Source organism: Molossus molossus, unplaced genomic scaffold (genome assembly GCF_014108415.1).
Source record: "Molossus molossus isolate mMolMol1 unplaced genomic scaffold, mMolMol1.p scaffold_m16_p_16, whole genome shotgun sequence".
NCBI lineage: Eukaryota > Metazoa > Chordata > Mammalia > Chiroptera > Molossidae > Molossus > Molossus molossus.
The window spans coordinates 69,025,602-69,048,189 of record NW_023425351.1 but is presented as its reverse complement, the minus strand read 5'-3'; the positions used below and the strand labels follow the sequence as shown (position 1 = coordinate 69,048,189).

At 58.6% G+C, this 22,588-nt stretch overlaps 1 protein-coding gene across 2 annotated transcripts in view; it reads left to right on the top strand.

Annotated features, from left to right (window-relative positions):
- The first annotated feature begins 6,515 nt into the window (after nucleotides 1-6,515).
- The window catches only part of NDRG1 (N-myc downstream regulated 1), a 48,493-nt gene continuing 32,420 nt past the window's right edge, over nucleotides 6,516-22,588 (top strand). Inside the window, exons 1-3 of one of the 2 annotated variants that reach the window (XM_036263913.1) lie at nucleotides 6,516-6,615; nucleotides 18,535-18,615; nucleotides 21,415-21,450. In XM_036263913.1, coding sequence (XP_036119806.1) covers nucleotides 18,553-18,615; nucleotides 21,415-21,450 — 99 coding nt within the window. In that variant the 5' untranslated portion in view covers nucleotides 6,516-6,615; nucleotides 18,535-18,552. The remainder of the gene's footprint in view (nucleotides 6,616-18,534; nucleotides 18,616-21,414; nucleotides 21,451-22,588) is intronic. The other variant, XM_036263914.1, reaches the window with a different exon arrangement.

The following is a 22,588-nucleotide window of genomic DNA, read 5'->3' as shown; positions in this document are numbered from 1 at the left end:
CAGGTGACGGTAGACCAGAAACTGATGCCAAGAGCCTGGGGTTGGAGGGGAGAGCTACGTAAACTCAAGTCTAATTTCTCTACCAGCCAAGACCATCGATCGTGTGCTCAGAAAGTCAATGCCACTCCGAAGGCGGAAGGAGCAGAGAGGTCCCAGGAAATGCCACAGGACCTTTCCGTCTCGTGAACCTGGATGATGAAGGCCGTGTTACGCTGGCATACGTTCACCTCTTCGTGCTGCCTTTCCTTTCTCCTTCCTCCCTTCCGTTCAATTAGCAAGCGTCATTTAAGTATCACTGCCCGCAAGGTGGTGCATTCCCAAGACACAGGAGCTGCCGGCCCTGTTTGTAGGAAGCGCTGCCCTGCAGGGGCACAAAGGTGTGAGTGGCTGGTGCGACCGGGTAGGGCAGACGGGCAGGTCCCGCTGGAAGGTGCAGTTGTTTCTGGTGGTGGTGGAGACGGTCAAGCCAGCTAGGTAGGCGGATCATGAAGGACCAGTGATTTCACAATGAGTGGCTGTCAAGCACACCTGCGGCTCCTCAAAGCTTCCACGGCTTCTCAGGGAAAATGAGAGAAATTTCCGATGGCTCTGCCCTCCTCAAAGATGAGGAGGTCTCTAACTGACCTAAAATTGCCTGACAGCTTTCTGATTTAATCTGGAAAGGACCCGCCTGAGAACACAGCCAACACAGAGTAAAACTTAACTGGGTGATACAGAGAGCTAGAGAGATGGAGGCCCAGGGACATCAGGTCCTGGATCCAGCCGTGCCTGAAGCTGTCTTCCTCTGGACTTCACAGCTACAGGAGCCTCCAGGTATGCCCCATCTTTATTGCTTAAGCCATGGGAAATTATATCTGTGCCGCATGTACATGGAGAGTTCTAGAAAGGAAAGCAGGCCCTGGCCGGTTTGGCTCAGAGGTTAGAGCGTCGGCCTGCGGTACAGAGAGACCCGGGTTCGGTTCCCGCTAAGGGCACGTACTTCGGTTGCAGTTTGTCCCCGGCCCTGGTTGGTTGTGCGGGTGGCAGCCACTCGATGTGTCCCTTTCACGTCGATGTTTCTCTCTCTCTCTCTCTCTCTTCCTCTCTCTCCCTCCCACTCTATCTGTACAAAAAATGGAAAAATGTCCTCAGGTGAGGATAAAAAAAAAAAAAAAAAAGGAAAGCAGGCAATGCTTTGGGGAGCAGAACACAGCGAGGTCGTCCTCATCTGTACCCATCTAATAACTGCTCTTCTAGTGCCCTTTCTCAGACAGCCTTTCCCAGGCCCTCCAGAAGTGGTCAGACGTTGGGTCATCTAGTTCTCTAAGGCCCTCTCTTCTTACTAAACACTTGCAACAACTGTAATTATCTAGTCATGCCATTTTTTATCTGTAGCACCTCACACATTGCTCGGTGGATTGTAAATGCTCAACAACTATGTATTGAATTAAAATAAAACAAAGGGCCTGGCCGGTGTGGCTCATTGGTTGAGCGTCGACCCATGTCACCAGTTTGATTCCCGGTCAGGGCACATGCCCAGGTTGTGGGCCTGATCCCCAGTGGGGGCGTGCAGGAGGCAGCCAGTCGATGTTCTCTCTCATGGATGTTTCTATCTCTCTCTCTCCATCTCCCGTCCACTCTCTCTCTAAAAATAAATAAAAGGAAAAAAAATTATTTTAGAAATACAGCAAATGTAGCTGGAAAAGAACAAGGGGGATTTCCTGGAGGAATTGACATTTGGCATGGTCCCCGAGGACAGTGACTCAGTCAGGATGGGCTGGGTCAGGCTGCAGTGACAAAAACCCTCAGTCCTACTGGCAACAGGGTTTATTTCTTCCCCGTGTCACAGGTCCTTTTGGGGTCAGCGGGGACTCTGCTCACGTTTCCTCCCTCCGGGCCCAGGGGATGGGCCCCCAGCATCTGAGTGCTGCTAGTGGCCGAGGCAGGAGTCAGGAGTGGGGTGAGTCACACGCTGCTGTTAAAGTTCCTGTCCGGAGTGACAGGGGTCACTTCCACTGCACACTCATTGACAGTGCGTCACACGGATGTGCCCGACCACGGGCGGGGGCAGGAAGCCAGGAGCCCGAGTGGGTGCTGAACAATCCCAGTGCTCCCCCGCCGAGTGGAGGGGCTGTGGGGGGCTTCTAGAAGGAGAACACAGCTGGGTGAGAGATTCAGAGGTGACGGCGCGATGGGTCTATTCGAGGTAAAGTGGGGAGTAACCCAGTGGCTGGAGGAGGAGAGTCTGGTCTGGACGTGTGCGGGGCCATCTCCACTGTCACACCGAGAGGGGCTGGCGAGCTGGGCAGGCGACAGGAGCAATGGCCGGACCTGTGATCGACCTGCTTCAGGATGAAGCCAAGCATGGGATGGAGAGGGCAGAGGGCGAGAGGGGCCTGCTGCGGGGGCCAGGTGACAACCGTGTCCTCGGGGCTGTGGAGCGGGCCAGGAAGTGGGTCTCCTTGTCCATAGGCTACAAGTGCTTGTTAAGTACGCATTAGCCATGCACAGGGTTGAATCTCATCCTTCCCAAATTCGTCTCCACCCAGAACCTCAGAATGTGATTCTATTTCCAAATAGGGTCTTTGCAGATGTAATTAGTGACGACGAGGTCATACTGGATTAGGATGGGCCTTTAATCCAGTATGGCTGGTGGAGAGATACGGAGACAGAGACACAGAAGAAGCCATGTGACGACAGAGGCAGAGACGGGGTGCAGCTACAAGCCAAGGGTCGTAGCAGCCACCAGGAACTGGGAAGAGGCGAGGGGGGATCGATTCTTCCCTGGGGCCTTCAGAGACAGCTTCCTGCCCACACATTGATTGTACGTTTCTGGCCCGTCGCACTGTGAGGCAGCAGGTTTGCGTTGTTCTACGCCACCCAGTTTATGGAGCTTTGCTACTGCCGCCCTGACAAACTGTTACACACCAGGAAGGAAGAGAAGTGGATTTTCCGTGGGCCCAAAGTTCTACAGCTCTTCACTTCCGCTCCCAGCGAAGATTCTTTCCATAGCCTGGACGCAGGCCAACACCTAACGGCACAGGGTCTTCCCACAGCGCACAGCTGCGCATCGCGGGTCAGGCAGGCTCTCGGAGGGTCGGGAATGTACACGGTCTCTCCCTCGGGCTCCTGCAGCAGGCAGGAGGACCCCCACCCTCCGCGCAGAGTCTACGCAGGGCTGCGGCAAGTGGGAGAGGCCAGGAAACCTGCGTCTGTTCACCTGCTCGGCCGACATTTACTCAGAGCGTGTGTGTGTCGGAGACTGTGCCAGAAGCCAGGGGAGGTCGGAGGAGATGGTGATGATGGTCATGATGGTGATGATGATGGTCATGAGGAGGAGGAGGGGACTTCAGAAAAGTGGGGGAGGGGAAGAAGATGGTTCGAAGGCCACTGTTTTTCCTAACAAGCTTTGTAGAATTATTTACCAGGTCCATGGGGAACTTGCTAAATTAAACACCGAAAAGTGAAAGTGAGGGGACATAAGGAAGCGGAGACCACATGTCTAGAAGCTGTTTAGAGAAGTTTGGGGAGGAAGGGGTGAGAGCCACTGGGCTACAGTAACTGGAAGAGGACTCGGGGTCAAGAGAGGATTGGTCTAGACTCTAGAGTCTAGAGGGTCTTTGATTGTAGTGAATGTGACTTGTTGATCAGAAGGATCCAGAAGAGAGGAGACATGGTGCTGGAGGAGCAGGGGGTTGAGGGGGAGCCCAGAACGGGAGCTGGGAGATGCTGCTGCTTCAGGAACACTTTCTCATCTTAGCAGGAAGAGGAAGAATGCGGGACCGTATCAGTGGGCTCACAAATCGTGGTTGAGACGTTTGATGGCTCCCCTCGCCCATTTCCTCTGTGGGCACGGCGAGATGGACGTGCAGAGAGGCCGGGTAACTGCCCACAGGAACACAGCTCCCAAGGGCTGAAATCAGATGTTCTTCCCCACAAACTCCTGCTGCCTCTTGAGTCTCTCTCGACCCCGAGTATTCACACAATCCAGGAGAGAGGGTTGGGAATAGATGATCCCAATGGTCCTTTCAGTTCAAACATTCCAAGATAAAAGTTAGGGTGTTGCTAAATAGAAATTTCCAGGCAACATGAGCCCAGAAAATCCAGTCTCTTTCTGTGATGGGTTTGCAGCACATGAGCGTGTAGTAAGCAATCTAATTCCATTACTGACCAACAAGAAAGAGAAAGAATTTAAACAGCTCAATACGGTTGCACCCACATTGGGCTCCAAGAGCTTCTGCGGCCTCAGCTGGATTGAGCTGGGGGATGTGGTTGTGGGCACCTCTCAGTTCCTGGGGGGCCACTTCATAGACTGAGCATCTTCCACCTGTTTGTGCACCCAGAGTTGCACCAAAGTCCATCCTTCCTAGAGCGTGGCCACCTCAGCTAAATACACGGAACAGCTGCATCCAGTGCTCAGGGGAGAGGCAACAACCCACCTAACACAGACGGAGAGGCTGGCTGGGCGGGACCTACGAGGGAGGGAGTGTGGGTCCAAAGGCACCGTCCCTGGAACCGCTCCAAGCTGATTTGGACTCTGCAATGGTCTCCTTTCATCCTGGCTTTAGAACGCTGCTTCGCTCAGAAAATTCTCCTTTCCTGTTTTAATTCTTCTTTTCTCCTCCCTGTGCTCCTGGGACCATCCCTTCCCTTTCCCCTAATTTGTTCTCTGCTCCTTGTCTTCCAGAAATCTGGGGCTCCTAAGCACAAACCCAGCCTCCCACTGGGCAACCTGAGGGCCTCTGGCTGCAGGCCTCTGTGTGCTTTGCCCCAAAGACTTCCTCAGAGGGGCAGGAAATGACCTCACCAGGCACCGTGCCCTGCTCCGGCCCACACACCGGGGTGTGCACTTGTCACTGAAGGCAGCCTTCTTTAGGCTTTTGAACTTGACTCCCTGTACCTTTGGCAGGTAGTAAACCATAGGAGCTCAAGACATGTTTGTTGAAACGGAATGTTTGTTGAGGTCAGGGAAAGGGATGTATGTGAGGGGGTGAGAGAAAGCTGCTATGGAGGTTGTCGGTGTGAGAGGGATCTCCAGATAACAGCGCGCCGCGGAGGAGGCACACTGTTGGTCACCGCCGGTCCCCCAGGCGAGACGGTGCCTGCACATAGTAGGTGCTCAGGCCAGTTACCAAGTGAATGAGTTCAGCTTACCTAATGAGAACGGGGAGACGGAGAACCAAGGCTCTCAGCTACGCCCTGAAAGGAAAGAACTTTGCCTTTTCAGTTTTTTCCCAGTGGCTGAGCACAGACCCTGGCTCAGCAAAGGCTCAATAAATATTTGTGGAATGACAGAGTTAGTGGATGTCAGGGCCTAGGAGGCAAAACGGGATGCACAGAGGCGAGCCAAGTCCCCTGCCTGGAGCACACTGAAGAGGTTCATAATCAGCCAGAAGAGGGAGGGTGGGGGAAGGGCACAGGAGCTGCAAAGACAAGGCTGGGCAGTGAGTCTGGGGACGACGACTATGTCCGACTTGGGATGGTGACACTGCTTTACTGTGCAATGATGTTCTTCCAATGCAGCGTTTCTCCCAAGGGCTGCTTATTAGAATTACCTGGGGAGCTTTCCAAACACCCCAATGCCTGGTCTGCACTCCCCGAGGTTCTGATTAAACGGGCCCTGGTGCTCACCTTTTTAAAGAACATTCCGCTGGGGATTCTGCTATGTGGTGCAGGTTGAGAACGCAGAGGCACTCTTTAGACAAAAACAAGACAGCAGAGGACAGCTAACGGTGCAAAGGGAGCCAGGTGTAAGTTCCGGGAGCCAGGAGAGGAATCTGGGAGAATGTTCCCAGCCAGGCTCCTGGGAGAGGTGAGAAGGATGCAGAGAGGGGGTGTGAGGGGTGGTGGGCAGGTGGGTTTCGAACTGGGAGGTGGAGGGAAAGGGGCTCTCCCTGGCATTAGGATGGGCTGGACAAGATGGACGAGATTAAATGGGATGGAGGATTTCAGCGGAGAGCCCAGCAACAGGAGGGGCATGGACTGAGAATCGCTGGTCGCCTGGGAGCACAGGAGGCAGCGGCGCTAAAGCAGCTAAATGGGTCTTGGGAGCCAAGACTTGGGAGAGGTGCGGGAGTCGCCTCAAAGGGGTGTCCGCGTGTGGCGCGACAGGACTCGGAAGAAGAAGTCGGTCACACAGGGACACACGGAAGTCCACAGGCACATGCCTGAGCGCGCACACGCACACGCACACAAACGCATCCCCAGTGCACGCACGCCCACTATACACGCCAGGGAGGTCCCGGCCTTGCGGGCGAGGGAGGGGACAGCAGAGTGGAACCGCAGACCAGCCCAGAGGTGCCTCCCCGCCGCGCCCCTACCAGGGCTTGCGCAACAGGCGGGCCCGGCGGGGCTGGCAGCGCGGCTGGAGCTGAGGCAGGCGCGGGCGAGCGGGAGGAGCGACACGCAGCAGAGCGGACGAGGGGTGTGCCCCGCGAGCAGGGCCCGGGAGGGGCGGGGCGGGGCGGGCGCGGGGGCGGGGCCGCGGCGCCTATAAAGTCTCCCTCCTCCCGGACATAAACAAACCGCCTGGCTTTCGGCTCGGTCTTCGGAGCGCACGCCCATTTTCGCCGCCCTGCTCCATTCACGCCTGGCACCGCCAGCCTAGCTCCCACTCCGTCTTTCTCTCTACCCTAGGTGAGCTCCACGCCCTGTTCCTGCCGGGCAGAGGGAGGTCGGTCGCCCGCGGGTGCTGCTGCAACTCCTGGACCGCGCTTTGTGGTCCCCGGAGCTGCCAGTGCGCGCGGCGGTCCGTGGCGTGGGCGTGTGGAGGGCTTTGGGGCGCGGGCACCTCTGGAGTGGGGTGTTTCTATTAGGGAAGAGGAGGGGGGGAAGAGGAGTCCCCGCGCTTTTCTTCTGTAGCTGGGGGTGTGGGATCCTGGAGATCCCGGAGGCGGTGGAGAGCCTGCTGGGGACACCTGGTCGCGCATCCCAACGTTGTCCCAGAATCGCCGCTGGCGGCCCGGGCCCGGGAGCTGGAAGTGGGAGCAGGAGGGGGGCCTAGGGGTGTGTGTGTGTGTGTGTGTGTGTGTGTTGGGAGGGGATTGTGGGGGGCTGTATCGGTACAGTGGGGTGTCTGGGGACACAGGGATTGTGCGTGCGCGTGTGTGGAAAGGAGGTGGGTAGAAGCTGGAGAGGGGGCGTGGGTGTGTCCGGTGTCCAAACTGAACCAGAAGGATATGCGTCTGAGGGACTGGGGCTGATTGAGCCTGGAAGCCTGGGTGGTGTGTGTGTGTGTGTGTGTGTGTGTGTGTGTGTGTGTGTGTGTGTGTGTTGGGGGACAGTCTGAGGTGTGTCACAGCTCCTAAGACAGGCGCTGAAGCCAGTGTGTGCGTTCGCCGCTGGGCAGGGTGCGCCCCCAGAGGTGGCCCGCGGTTGGTGCTGTGGAGGCTCCTGATAGGTGGCCTGGCCCAGTGGGGTCCTGCTGCCTCTGGCGGCCCGGCGCTGGCTGGGGCTAGGAGTGGCGTCATTTTCGCCTCGCCCATCCTCCCCCGCTTTCCTTGTCGCCCCTGCCGCCTGTCCTGCTCTGCTCTCCAGGAGAGAGAACAGCTGGACTTGCTCGGAATTTCCCTGGAGGTCCTGCGCGTCTCTGATTCAGCCTTGGGCAGGGCTGTGCAACGTGGTGGGGTCAGGGGAAAGGCCTGTCACCGCCCCTGTCAAATTAGTAGCCGAAGCTGGGTTCGTGGATGGCTCTCTGAGCCCTGCTCCACCCCACCCCCCCGCCCCTCCTCCAACGTGCAACTCCCCCACCCTTCTGTGTCTGGCCTCAGTTGTCAGACATCCCTGCAGGTCAGGGACAGCACCCATTGGTGGTTGGAAGGGGGAGGTGCCTGGCCGCTGGTGGGAGTGGGGGATGTGGTGGGGACAGCCCATTATATTGTACCCAAGACCAGCTCATCTACACAGGTGTCCTGGGCACTTGGTTTGCTGGGTCCCTTTCCGTTACCCGGAGATAGGAGATTCAAAGAGAAGTCAGCCAGTGGCCACACAGGAGAGCTTCAGTCTGCCCATGCCACCCCCCGCCACACTGAAACGCCTCCTAAGCCACCTCAAACAAACAGAATATCTGCAGACAAACCTTGTTTTTGCTATGAAAACAGTTTCAAGGCAAACCTTTCAGCCCAGCTTCCTCCTGTACAGAAAGTTTGGAGTCTTGACTAAGTTTCCCAGAGACTAATTGAAATACACAAGGTACAGGGAGAGCAGACGCCGCACCTGTCTTCAAGGGGCTCACCAGCCGGGGGAGAAGTGCAGGGGAGGCACAGACCACAGTCCTGGGTGCCAGATGCTGGGGCACAGAGTGGGGGTGGGGCCAGGGGAGGTCAGGAAGTGAGGCACCTCTGGAGGAACAGTTGCAATGGCATGAGGAGTGAGACCCGGGGTGGCCCTGACCTGTCACTTACTAGCTTTGTGGCACCTGGCCTCCTGCTCAAGGATGAGCTGCCGGAGGATGAGCAAGGCTGTGCCAGCCTCGCCCTGCAGCCTGGCCCCTGGCCCAGCGCCTGACACTTGGGAGGAGATGGAATACACACGCTGACTGCATGGCAGGACTCCCTCCCCGGGGATCACTCAGGTAGTCCCCGAGACAGCGCTGGATTTGGCTCCCCCGGGAACAGCCAGCGAGTCCAGGGTTGCTGACTGTTGGCTTGATCACTTGGAATGGAACCAAAATTCACACAAGTTGCTGGCCCACCTTCTCCCCACTTTACAGTAGGAAACCGAGGCCCAGAGACAGGGAGCAACTCACCAGGGCCCGGGTGGAACGGGACCTTGCCTCTCCAGACCCCTCTCGGGGGGTCTCCAGGTGGGGATTGGAGGCGGTCCAAGGTGCTGTCAGAGGGGTAAAAGTACGTTGGATCTCAGCTGAGTTTCTGGTGAGGAACCGCTCCCGACAGCACGCAGGTGATTCTTTGTTTAGGCACTCACTTTCCGTGTAATCAGGTGTGCTTGAGTCATGACCTGAATCAGTCTGGAGAGAAAGGGCACCGCCCGCCCAGTGGTGCTGGCTGGCTGGCTTCAGGCTGCCCCTCCAGGTTGGACTGAAGATCTGACCAGAGCTGGGGACGCTGAGGTGCATGGGGAGGAAAAAGTCCGTTGTGTTTTTCTGATGGCCTGAAGCTGCTCTTTTTCGATGGGACCCAGCTCTAGGGAATCCCATCCAAGGCATGACTCAAGTTCCCTGTGCCTCCTGAAGGAAGCCAGGATGATGACTCAGCATCTAGGATTCTAGCAGGGAGGGGTCAGGGGAGGGGCAGGACACCTCTCCAGATCAGCTGCTGTCTCCCCTGGTCCACTTTGGTCCTCCCATCCGCTCTGCCTGAGTTGTGCTGGCTCCATTGAATGGATGAGGAAACCGAGGCTCAGGAGTTGAGGGACTTGCCTGGAGCCACAGGGCTCAAAGTGGTTCTTTGGACCTGGAGGGTCTGCCTCTTCCCTGATGTTGGGGAGGCTGGAGAGCTGTGTGCACAGGCGGTTAGGGGCTCCGTGCCGCGGTCTCTTCCCCTGTACGAGAATAATGCACTGTCTCGTGAGGACATGGACTGCTAATTGAGTTAATTCACGTTAAAAAGTCGAGAATGGGTCCTAGCCGGAGGGAGCACCACGCAGGTGTCTGTCAGTAACTCTCACGATGGCGGTCTCAAGCTGTCTCCTCGGCCTTCGGTGTCAGGAATCTGGACATGTCTTTGGAGCAGGGACCGGGTTTCTGGGTTCATTTCAAGCCGCCCTTCCTGCCCCCTGGTCTCAGGCTGGTCCGGGGCCTACCCTCTTATTTGTCCCTTCTGTCTCCATCTGACGACAGGGACAGTCTGTGTTGCAGGACCGGTTGTTAATTTTCTGAACACTTGCTTGGCCCCCTGCTGGGCCAGCTCAGGCTTGCTGAAGGAGGGTGTGCAGAGGGGGTGGGGGACTCTGGGTCCCAGTGCTCCCAGTGGGCCCCAGTGCTCCAGGGGGCCATCCTGTGAGAAGAGCCTGGGCCCCTGGGGGAAGTCCTGGGGTACCCGGTTGGGCACTACAGAATGGAGCAGGTTACAAGATTCGGGGCCACTGACAGGTCTGTCTTCAGTCCAGACTTTGACTCCCCCCCCCCCCCCCCCCCCCGCCGTTTACTGCAGACTGACCCCCCACCCCTGCCCTGTCCTCAGAACCGGCTGTGGGCCTTTGCCATCTAGTGGGCTGTTCCTCCAACTGCAGGGGGAGGAATGAGACTCCTGAGCTGTCTGCAGTGCCCTGTGCAGTTCATCTTTTATTTATACCTCCCCCTCCTTAACCCTGCAGAAAACCGTATACACCCAGGTGTAGCTCAGCGTAGAGGGGTGGGTGGGGCCCAGGTTTCATCCTGTTTCCCCATCCTGAGCCCCGGCTCCACCCTGCTGGCTTTGAGAAGGTTCCGGGCGTCCCTCCTCAAACATGGGTGGAAGCGGCATTCTTCAGGATGAGGTCGTTCTAAGGGCTCTCCAGCGGGGGCCCTCTCCTCCGCTCCCCTCTGCACTTCAATCGCTGAGCTCCCCGCTTTCTCCAGAAAGCTGCGCCGACTCTCCCCTCTGGGTGCAGGCTGGCGGGGCCCCCTCGTACTCCCATGTCACACTCTGCGGGTCATTCCGGACTGTTCCTCTGCTTACCCTCAGGGCCAGTCCAAAGAAAACGTCCGTCCGAGGACGAAGGACTTTGGGCCATCGTGACTAGGGAAGACTGGAAGGCCACCCAGAAGGTAGAAGGACCATTTTGGGGAAGGGTCCGGTCAGCGTGGGGTCATCCCCTCTCAGGGACAGAGGGTTTTGGGGGAAGAATCTGTTTCCACTTTCTTACGAGCACTGGCTCCGTTTGGGTGTGTCCCTCGCGTTATCTCCCAGGCCATCTGTGCAGCCCAGGCTTGTCCCCGTTCACAGAAAAGTCCTGCAACCTGGCCTGTGTCCGCAGGCTTCTGGTTGGTACGCTTGTCCCCTCTGACAGCCGCCTTCTCTCTGCCAAACACATTGTTCAGCTGCCAAAACTCCGCTGAGAACCTGCCTGAAGATTTCTGGCGGCAGGTACAGAGAAGGGGGGCGATGGTGGCCCCCGACCCCTCCGCTTCCTGCCGCCGAGGCCGAGACCCTCTGCTGACCCCCCGGTTCTGGGCCCTGTGGAGCGCAGAGGAGCGTGCGTCTCCGGCCTTGCACCCAGGGAGTGGCCGCAGTCGGCGGTGGCCTGCCCCGCAGGGATTCCTTGGTTGTTCTTCGAACATCAGAGGGTCCCTTGAGTCCCTGCGTTAGAGGCTCCGTGCAGAGCGCCCGACGCTGCAGGAACTGGTTGTCTTCTCGAGCATGACTGTGTTGCGTTTGAGAGCCCTGTTCCCCACTTTCTTTCTCCTAAACGGGGGGACTTTCTCGACGGCCCCAGTTGTTGCCGAGGTTCATTGCATGAGAGAACACATTGAGAGGGCCACCACCTTCGTGACCCTTCCCAGCGCCTTGAGTTTCAGAAAGTCCAGAAAACACTAAGGAAACCCAGCAACTGCCTTGTAGCTTGACGTCAACCTTCTTCGGCAAAAATGGACAAAAGAACATGTCGACAGCAAGGTGGGGTATCCAGGGCGTACCCTGAGATTACTTTCCCTGAGGTTCCCGCGGACGGGGCTGTTCTCTGGAACCTTCCGGGAAGATGCTCAGCCAGACAGCAGCGGCGCACGTCAGCCCCACCCTGGTCCCCGTTTCAGTCCTGTCCCATGAAGAGCCCAGGGTGCTGGACAGAACACCGCTGTCATGTCCAGGCGTGCTGTGGGGGGCAGAACCGGGGCCGGCTGCTGACCGTTGCAACCGATGCACATCGTCAGCAATCTCTTCGGGCCCCCCTCTGTCATGAAAGGACACCAGAGGGTGGCCCACCCACCCTCCCCGCACACCTGCACCCACGTCCAAGGAGTGAGTTTTCCATCCTTCCCTTGGCTGGAGGGGTCGAGCCTTTTGGAAGTCATGGTGTACCTTTGTTGTTAGCCCCGGGCCACCCCTCTCTAAGCCGGGGTGATAGCTGTTAGCCTCGGGCCGCCCCTCTGTAAGCCGGGGTGATAGCTGTTAGCCTCGGGCCGCCCCTCTGTAAGCCGGGGTGATAGCTGTTAGCCTCGGGCCGCCCCTCTATAAGCCGGGGTGATAGCTGTTAGCCTTGGGCCACCCCTCTGTAAGCCGGGGTGATAACTGTTAGCCTCGGGCCACCCCTCTGTAAGCCGGGGTGATAGCTGTTAGCCTCGGGCCACCCCTCTGTAAGCCGGGGTGATAGCTGTTAGCCTCGGGCCACCCCTCTGTAAGCCGGGGTGATAGCTGTTAGCCTCGGACTGCCCCTCTATAAGCCGGGGTGATAGCTGTTAGCCTCGGGCCGCCCCTCTGTAAGCCGGGGTGATAGCTGTTAGCCTCGGGCCACCCATCCGTAAGCTGGGGTGATAGCTGTTAGCCTCGGGCCGCCCCTCTATGAGCCGGGGTGATAGCTGTTAGCCTCGGGCCGCCCCTCTGTAAGCCGGGGTGATAGCTGTTAGCCTCGGGCCGCCCCTCTGTAAGCCGGGGTGATAGCTGTTAGCCTCGGGCCGCCCCTGTGTAAGCCGGGGTGATAGCTGTTAGCCTTGGGCCGCCCCTCCGTAAGCCGGGGTGATAGCTGTTAGCCTCCGGCCACCCTCTGTAAGCCGGGGTGATTGTTGTTAGCCTCGGGCCACCCCTCCATAAGCTGGGGTGATCGTACCACCCTCCCCCAGCTGTTTCAGGAGCCCTCCTCTGTGCTCGATGGGAGAACAGAAAAATGTAAGACGTGGACTTTGCTCAGAGCCTGGTCTGCTCGTGGTGGCTCAGTGGTGACTCTGGAGGGTGGAGGGAGAGGCCGGCGACGCCCCTGCAGCCCACGGCGCCTGGATCTCAGTGTGTGTATATATTTAAAGCAAGACGATGCCACGGGCAGCGAAGCCTTCAGGGGTTTTGGTCCAGTGCCAGGTCGATGCTTGGTGACTCAGGGCACGTTTCTTTACCTCTCTGTGCCTCCGCTTCCCCATCCGTGACATGGTGGTGCGTATTTTCAAGGCTTACTGTGACGCTCCAAGGAAGCAGAGTTTGGGGCCCAGGGAGCCCCATAGAAGTCGCCCCTGTTGCTGTGATCACGTTGTGTCTATGGGGCGTTGCACTGTGACCTCCTGGGGTGGGTGCATCCCGGAGATCCCAGCACATGTTGTGGACGTTTCTCTGCTGCACACCCCTCTGCCGCCCTCGTGGAAGTTCCAGGGGTCCAGGAGAGGGGCTGCAGAGGGCGTGCAGAGGGGGCCCCTAGGTGGCATGGCAGAGAAGGGTCAGCTGGAGGGAGGTTCCGGTCTCACAGACAAGGCCGAGGTCAGGAGCGGAACTGCGACTTCCAGGCAGGTCCAGGCAGCGCTGAGCTGGGCACACCCCGGGGACCCCGGCTACACGGCATCTGTGTGCAGCACTTTCCACCTGGGCTGCCGTCTGCCCGCGTCGCCTCTGGACCACGTGATGTCCGTGGCCACAGGCTGCATTTCACAGATGGGGGGATGAAGGACATGGTCAAGGTCATGTGGCAAGAGAGTGGCAGGGTCCCCCCACCCTGACTCCTGGGCCAGTGTTCCCTTGAGAACCCAGACCGTGTCCCCTCCGTCCCCGGGGACTGGGTAACAATTCTCACGTGGCCTCAGATCGTCCGAGATGCCGCAGCCCACTGCCCTCCCCATCCTCACGGTCAAATCCCAGGCTTGGCTCCCCCTGGAACCCATGGGGTCCAGCTAATTGCTGACTATCTCCTGGGTTTGTTGAACCGGGAAGGTATTTGCCCGGCCCCCTTGGGCCTTCATTACTCATTGACCAGTGTTGCTAATGGGGAAGAGAGCCGCGTGGTGGTACATTGGGTCTGATTGTTGGAAAGTCATGCGGCATCTGCTGAACGCCTTCTGTGTCCACCCTCCGCCCCCCGCTGCTCCCGCTAGCCCACAGTGTGTAAAACACAGCCTGTGTCCTCCTAGATGTCCCTGGTCTCTGAAAGGAAAGGAAATCACACCGATTAATTAAGCAGCTATTAGTCAGATTCTGTGGGCCAGTGTTTAATCGAGGCCTCAGTGGTCCTCACTGGGAGCAGGGTTATTATGCCCATTTTACAGATGAGCAAACTGAGGCTAAGGGGTCAGATGACCTGCTGGGGATCACAGAGCTAATAAATGATGACAGCCTCGTCTGACCCTCCAGGCTTCCCCCTCGCTCCTGGCTGCCTTCCACTTGCCCGACCTTGGCTTTGTCTGAATTCCTTCTGGGAGGCGGTAGGAAAGGAAGAAGTGGTGATCGGACCCAGTCTGGCGGCTGGCGGGGGGATGTGGCGCCCGGTCCTTAGCTCTGCGTGGCTTATCGTGGGCGGAGCCCTGTCTGGAGGGGTTTCTTTCTGCGCTGCTCAGAGACAGGGTCGGAGGCCCCTCACCACCCACCGCCTTGCACCGCGCAGCGGGAGGCCTGGGTGTGCACATCTGGGCTCCCATCCACGGCGCCCACGTGGCTTTGCCTCATCACCCCATCTGCCAGACGATGGCCTTGCCCGTTTCTGTCCCCCATTCTGCTGGGACTTTCCAGGAGACCATGGAGAGGGGCAGGCACTGGCGTCCAGCCCAGGGCAAGGCCTTGCTGAGCCGAGCAGGGTCTCGGGTTGGCTTGGGGGTGACCCCAGAGTGTGGGCTCCAAGGGGTGCCGCAGCCAGAGCACCCCCAAACTAGGTCACCTCCCTGTGGTCCGTCCCCCCTGGTGAGGGAAACCTCTGGTTTCCCCGAAGGCCGCGTCTACTTGAGTGAGCCCCACGGAGGAAACATTTGGGGGAGAGTGGGGTGACCAAGAGCGTGAGTGTCAGGGGCCTCTGGGTCTCCCCGTCTGTGCTGACTGTGCCATCTCAGGACAGTCACCCAATCCGCTGGGGCTGCGGCCGCCCCCTCGGTCAGCCTGCAGCTGGGGTGGTGTGTGTGAGTGTGTGTGAGTGAGTGTGTGTGAGTGTGTGTGAGTGTGAGTGAGTGTGAGAGTGTGTGTGAGTGAGTGTGAGTGAGTGTATATGAGAGTATGTGTTAGAGTGAGTGAGTGTGTGTGAGTGAGTGTGTGTGTGAGAGTGTGTGAGTGAGTGTGTATGAGAGTATGTGTGAGAGTGAGTGAGTGTGTGAGTGAGTGTGTGTGAGTGTGAGTGAGTGTGTGTGAGTGTGTGCACACGCACTGGATTAAATAAGAATCGTATCTAACAGAGCCTCTGGATTCACACAGGAACTGCCCTCAGTAATTTCTAACCAGGGGCGATTTTGCCCCCAGAGGACAGTTGGCAAAGTCCACAAACGTTTTTGGTTTTCACAACGGGGGTTGGGAGGGTGGGTGGGTGCTATTGGCATCTAGTGGGCTGAGACCGGAGGGGCTGCTAACCCCCCTCCGAGGGACACCAGCCTTCACCCCAAAGAATGACCCAGCCCAGGGAGTCATTCCGGTGGGGACCTGTGCCCTGGAGATACGGTGGTCATACAGGCCTCGTCCGCCAGGACAGCATGGCCCTGTGGGGACAGGACCGTTAGCACTGGCCGGATGAGTGAGCGGCTGCTGGGGGACCCCAGGGGTGCTGTCTGCCCCATGAGACTGTGAGCTCCGCGGGGCAGGACTGGGTCCGCTAGTCCATGGCCACGTGCCCAGCGTGTCACGTGGTGGGCCCATCAGGAAAGCTGTCATTGTCACTTCGCTCAGTGCTGGGCAATGAGGCCCTGGTGCAGGAAGCCACCTCGGAATAAGTCAGTTTCAGACCCTGCTCCCTGGGCCAGGTGGTCTTGAGGACGGGTCTTACTCATGGGGTAGGGGGCAGATGGTAGGAAGGGGGGACCCCAGGGGCTGGCTTTATCTAAAGTATGTCAGTGTTTTTCCCCCTTTATTTTTTAGGGGTGGTGGTAAATCTGTTTTTCTGTATCTTAACTTTCCTATAATATTTCCTTTAGACAAACAGCTTCAGAAATACAACATTGCTGAGTCCTTTGGTCAAGTCAACAGGGGAGTGGTTGGCCTCCAGCTGGCCCAGGTGGGCAGGAGGGGGCAGCCTAGCTGTCTTCCTGCCCTCAGCAGGGTGGCCACCAGCGGTGGGGGGCCTGGAGGGTGGGCCGAGGGGCAGCGAGCGCGCTCTGCGGCCCAGTGTGGGCAGCCGTGGTCACTGAGGGCAGTGGCCCAGCTGGGGGTGCTGGTCCAGCTCTCCTGCAGGGCATCTGCGCTGGCTACAGGCTGTCCCAGGCATGCAGCCCCCTTCTGGGCTGTATTCAGTCTCCCTGCAGAGTTCAGAGCCCCGGGCGCTTCCTGGTGTCCCCAGGGTCTCAGCCTCGCACTGTGGATGTTGGGGCAGATGACTCTGCTCTGGGGACTGTGCTGTGCACTGTAGGATGATTAGCTGATTATGAGCATCCTTGGTCTCCGCCCACTAGACACCAGTAGCATCTCTCAGCTATGACAATAAAATACGTCTCCAGACATGACACGTGTCCCCTGGGGGACAGAGTTGGCCCTCATTTTTATAAACACTGTAACAGTTCTCAGTGCCGCCTCGCCTCTGAGAGTCCTCGTGACCCTGAGCACCAGGACAGCCCAGCTGGCCCCTCGCTCCAAAATTCAGAGATTCTCAAATACCGAGGGGAGAAGGCAGTTTGCAGCCTCCGCCTCAGGTGGCCAGGGAGCTGGGCTGCAGGAAGGAAGAGAAGGTTTGGACTGGAGAGGTGCACGGCCAGGAGCCCAGCCTGACACCTGGGGTACGTTCTGTTCTGAGGGACCTGGGGGCAGCAGTGGGGCTGCCCGTCCAGTGTGATCACCGCGTCAGGGAGTCAAGGGGAACTGACCACGCGGGCAGAACTGCAGCCTGGGCTCGGGTCCTTACGATGCGTTTCCCCTGTGGGCTGTGATCATTCAAGAGTGGATTGAAATACAAGCCTCGCTGTTCCGCTGCATAAAACCCGGGCATCTGTTCAGCGAGCGAGGTGGGGCCCGACCCTGCATCTGTGCAGAACGAGGAGCGGCAGGTAGTTCCGCGAGCCTCAGGCTACCTGTCCTGGGAGCCACAGGTGGGCCGAAGGCCTGCTTCAGCCCCCGGGGGACAGTGGGAGACGCCACTGTCACTCAGGGTCCTTTCACTCCAGCAGGAGGTGGCACTGCCCGGGCTTCCGGAAGGCTCGCTAGGCGGTGTGGGCGAGGTGGCCGTCGGGCCAGGGTCTCGGGACCACGAACATGCTGAATCAGCGAGGCCGACCGACCTCAGCCGTTCATGCCTCCGGCCTCCGAGCTGGCCGCTGCCCAGGAATGCTCACCAATATAAAACCGACTTTGTTTTCAGAATGTTCTGGAACCTAGATTGCATAAAGGCATTCTTGTGGGGCTGGTTATCTCCTGGGGAAAATCATACTGGGCCTAGCCCAGAGCGTCCCAGGGCATCTGCCCCCGGAATGCCCTGTGTCAGCACCCGGTGGGTGGGAGGTGGCCGGGCTCTGCTGCCTCTGACCTCTGAGGGTCTCGCAGGGAGGACTCCCGTGGGCTCCGGGAGCCGGTGTCTGGACCGTGCACTGTGCTGAGTGTCAGGCTGGGCTCCTGGCCGTGCACCTGTGGGGTCCCGGGTGCCTCGGGGCCGGGGCTCCCCTCTGAGGCAGGCGGTGTGCGGGTCTGGGTCGGGCGGGTTTTCCGCAGGCGTCCGGATTCAGGATTCAGGTCTGGGTGTGTGACCCGTGGTCCCTGGCCGCTGGCGGCCTGCGGTGGCACTTGGCTCTCCCGGGCTGTGGGGGCCTCTCCCAACACTGGTGGGCACTTCATGCTTCTGGTTTGACGCCCCATCTGGAAGAATAAATGTTTACGTCTCCAGCTCCCAGAGTAAGCTCCCAGAAGTGTGCTCAGTGCATGTCCCCGCCCCAGCCTTGCTGCTGGGGGAGTGGCTCACGGCAGGGTCCCCCCATCTGGGGCTCTGCTCCCCGGAGCTCTGCAGCCTCACCTGCTGGCCTTCTGCTCCCCCGGGTCAGAGCCAACGAGGACCCCCCTGGCCCCACCCCCAGCTGCTTAGGCGCCTTTTCTTTGAGAATCCTGTGTGTAGTTGGCAGGCCTGGGCGGAGCCCTGCCCCCCCCACTGCACGTGGGAAGCCCCGCGGAGGTGGGTGTGCCACGTCCCTCTGGCCACAGCTGTTGGGGGTGAGAGAGGATAAAGCGTGTGTGTGCCTGCACCTGGGGGGCTCCTGTGATCTTCTGTCCCCTTTGGGTTGTCGACTTCGGGATCTGCGAGTGAGACTCCTCCTGAGCCGCGGTGAGAAGTGCCAGGGGTGCTGGCTGGGCCTGGACTGGAGGTGCAGACCTGGCTTTGGAGGTGGTCATCGGTTTCACTGGAAAAGTGGTTGTGTCCACGAGCCTCGGTTTCCCTCTGGGACGAGGCTGGGATGCGCCGCGGGCAGGAGGGCCTGGGGACCTGTGCTGTGTGTGCAGGGTAAGGGCTGGGCAGGAGGACGGGTTCTAGACTCGGGTTTGCTTCTCCAGGAAACGTCTCCCAGCCTGAAGTCTAACCCCTGGCCTTTGTCCCCCCCAGGCAGGTGACGGTGGGGACATGTCTCGAGAGCTGCAAGACGTGGACCTTGCTGAGGTGAAGCCTTTGGTGGAGAAAGGGGAGGTGAGTGGAGATGCTCCTCCCGTCACACCCACAGTCATGCATGGGCACACGTGTGTACACGCACACACAGACACACATACATACACAGACACACAGACACGTACATAGACACACACAGACACACACAGACACATAGACATACATACACACAGACACATACATACACACATACACACACATACACACAGACACGTACATACACACAGACAAACAGACACACACACAGAGATACACAGACACACACAAGAGACACAGACACACATACAGACACACACACACAGACACACACATACATACACAGACACACACACAGACACATACATACACACACAGACAAACAGACGCCCACACACAGAGATACACAGACACACACAAGAGACACAGACATACTGACACACATACAGACACGCAGACACACAGACACATGCATACACACACAGACAAACATACACACAGACACACACACACACATAGACACACAGACACAGACAGATACACAGACACATACACACGCACACACACACACAGACACACAGACACACACAGACACATATGCACACACACAGACACACACACAGATATGTGCACACACACACACCCTTGCACACACACACACGTGTGCACACACACGTCTGCTACTCCCTTGTCTCCACGGTCTCCTTGACCAGGAAGGTGTAGAGACAACAGGCCCCTGTTCAGGTCCCAGCTTGGCCCCTAAGGGCCATGGCCGGGCCCCTGCCCACTCTCTGGCATCTCTGCCCACACCTCGCGGATCCCGTGTGTGAAGTGAGGGCAGTGAACCAGAGTTCTGCTAAGCGCCCCCCCTCTCGCATCCTGTGGTTCTAGAACCCGCGGCAGGAGGCCCACTGTCCACAGGCTCCGTCTGCCCCTTGTCGAGGGGTCCAGGCCGTCCACATTCTGGGGCCAGCCTGCCGGGCTCAGATCCTGGCTGTGACCCTCGGCAGCTTTGTGTCCACCACTGGCAAACCCTTCAACTTCCGCATGTGCGGCTCCCCGACCTCCAAACAGTGACTCTAGGGCTGCAAACTCTTCAACCTCCGCATGCTGCGGCTCCCCGACCTCCAAACAGTGGCGCTAGGGCTGCAAACCCTTCAACCTCCGCATGTGCGGCTCCCCGACCTCCAAACAGTGACGCTAGGGCTGCAAACCCTTCAACCTCCGCATGCTGCGGCTCCCCGACCTCCAAACAGTGACTCTAGGGCTGCAAACCCTTCAACCTCCGCATGCTGCGGCTCCCCGACCTCCAAACAGTGACGCTAGGGCTTCCGCCATGGCCAGAGGGAGGGTGGGGTGGCCGCTGACTCCGAACAGTTGGACTCACTGGCACGAGGAGATCCGATGCAGGCGAGCTCCGATGCTCCAGGTCCTCTCTCTGTGGTCAGGCCTTTCCTGTCCACGCCCTTCCCGTTGGGAAGAGCCGCCCCTGCCCCAGCCTGGCCTGCTCCATACCGGACCGGCTGTTCTGCCATGGTCGCAGCAAGCATTTCTGTTTGTTGTAACGGCGACGTCGTATTTTTAAACCGTGTTCAATCCCAGTTCTCGCTGAGCCGCAACACTGCCTGTGCCGACGCACCTTGTCAAAACCCCGAAGCGCGGGCTCAGAAGTGAAGTTGTCCCCGGTCAGCTGAGCGCGTTCAGAACTACAGCCAGCGTGAGGGAACCCGGGCCTGCAGCCTGTCCCCGGGCGGCCGTGTTCCGTGGCTCTCGTGCTCACCGACAGGGACAGGCTGTAGGTGGTTAGACGCCAGGTTCTGTGACTGTTCCCCTTTGACCGGAGAGGAAGCCGAGTCTCCTGGAGGGTAACGTGTCCTCAGTCACAGAGTCACCACGCGTGGGGCCTGGAGCCAAAGCCAGGCCGGCTGCTGTGGTGAGTGGACTGTCCGTTCCATCCCCTGTGACCCTGGGTGCGGCTGCTCTGTTTCGGGTCCACTGCGTCCTGGACTCTTCCTTCTGTGTCTCACAGACATGGACACTGACCCCTGACAGACGGGAACTGGCCCGGATAGGGGCGCGCGGGGTTGAGAAGGCCGGGGAAGCTGTGAGGACCCCGCGCCCTGGGTCTGCAAATGTCTTCTGCAAAGGGCCAGCTGGAACCTCTCGGAGGCTCGGCGGGCCACGCCGTCTGGGGCAACGACTCCGTTACGGCACGAAAGCAGCCGTAGCAATCTGGAAGTGAACGGGCTTGCTGTGTTCAGTAACACTTTAGTTACAGAAACAGGGGGCGGGCCATAGTCTGCCCACCCGTAACTTCACTGTGCATGCTCCAAATCCAGATGACTGGTGAAAGATGGAATGGGGGCCGGAAACTCAGAATTGTAGCATGGAGAGGAACGCTTAGAGGTCTCTGCTCCCCGTGTCCACCGTGAGAGACTGAATTTTAATCCAGACGATGGGCAGCTAGGGAAGAAATTCGAGGACAGTGGCTTGGTCGGGCTAGAGAGTGAACAGTGTGGCGCGTGGGTGGAGATTGGGAGACCAGTTATTAGGCAATTCCAGTCTTGCATCTCATAAGCTTGTGATCAACTTAGACCTTCAGATCTTTTTCACCAAGGCTATCGTCAAAAAGGAATCCGGCTAACGCGTCTGCTTTTCTGCTGGACTGTTCTTTGGGACGTAAAGAGAAGTGTTTTTGTGAGGCATCAGGGCAGCTCCACCGAGGAGGGAGGGACAGAGGAGGGAGGGCAGACACAGACCCGGGGCTCGGAGAAGTGTCACCTTAGTTCTTTCTCTGCTCAAGGAGGCTTGAGGAAACTGACCCTCCCTCTTGTCTCTCCACAGACGATCACTGGCCTCCTGCAAGAGTTTGATGTTCAGGCAAGTAGAGACGTGGACTCCCTCCCCCTCCCCTGCCCTGTGTTCTCTCTCCCTCTTCCTTCCGTGGGTTTGAAGTAGATCCTTGTTCAGACTCGGGGCGAGGGGAGAGAAGGAAGCTCGTTTCCCCCACTTGGCTTATTTTCCCTGGATGGAAGCTGGTTGGAGATCTGGCCAAGGAAGCCTGTCACTCCCTGTGGAATCAGGAGGGAGACACAGCCTCCCTCAACACTGTCGATCTGGGCAGAGCTGAGGGGTGTGCGCAGGGGAAACAGAGAGACATTGGGTGGGCTTGCGACCCTGCGACGGGGGAACAGAAGCAAAGGCTCGGGTTCTGGGCTCCGCTTGGAAAAGTAGAACCAGTCTTCCCTGTGGCTCACTGCTCTGTCCTGCTCAGGGTCGGCCTCGGGGATGGGCCACGGGCGTGTCTTGAGCCTTGTGCAAGAAAAAACTTTGGGGAGAGTGGGCTGGCCTCTTCGGCGGAGGGGTGGATCAGAGACGCAGGAACTGCACATCCTGGACTCGTTAGTTACCCGAGTCGGTGTGGGCCCAGGCTGTGCTGGGCCCTGGGGCTGGGGGCCTAGCACGGGGGGTCTAGCAGGCTTCCCGGAGAAGAGGAGAGGAGCAGATGCAGGTAGATGTGCTCCCCCGAACCTCTGCCTGCGCCTCTCCCAGGGACGCCCCGTTTCAGCCCAGATGAGCTCTGCATCTCCATCATCTGTTCTGTCCCCTCCCCCCAAAACAACTCCACCCTTCCTCCTGGGTCTCGTATGCCAGTGACTGGCCCACCACCCATGTCCAGAGGCTGGGAGTCTTGGCCCTGTCCTGGGAAGAGAGGAGAAAGTGGGAGAGCTGTTGGGGACGTTGCTGTTGTGAATAATGGGTGTACAAGTGTCCACCTGAGTTTGGTGTCCAGGCCCGTAGATGTGCCTTTTCTTGGCTCTTTGAAGCAGAGCAAGTTGCTCCACTTCCTCCCAGCCTCAGTTTCCTCATCTGTGAAATGGGGAGAGTCACTCCAGTCTTGTTTGAGTGGCAGTGGAGAGAGGACAATGACAGGAACCCTGATGTGACGTTTCCCAGATCAGTGTTGGGTCAATAGCACACCTTATCCACTACCTCTGTGGTAGGGTCTTTCTTTTCT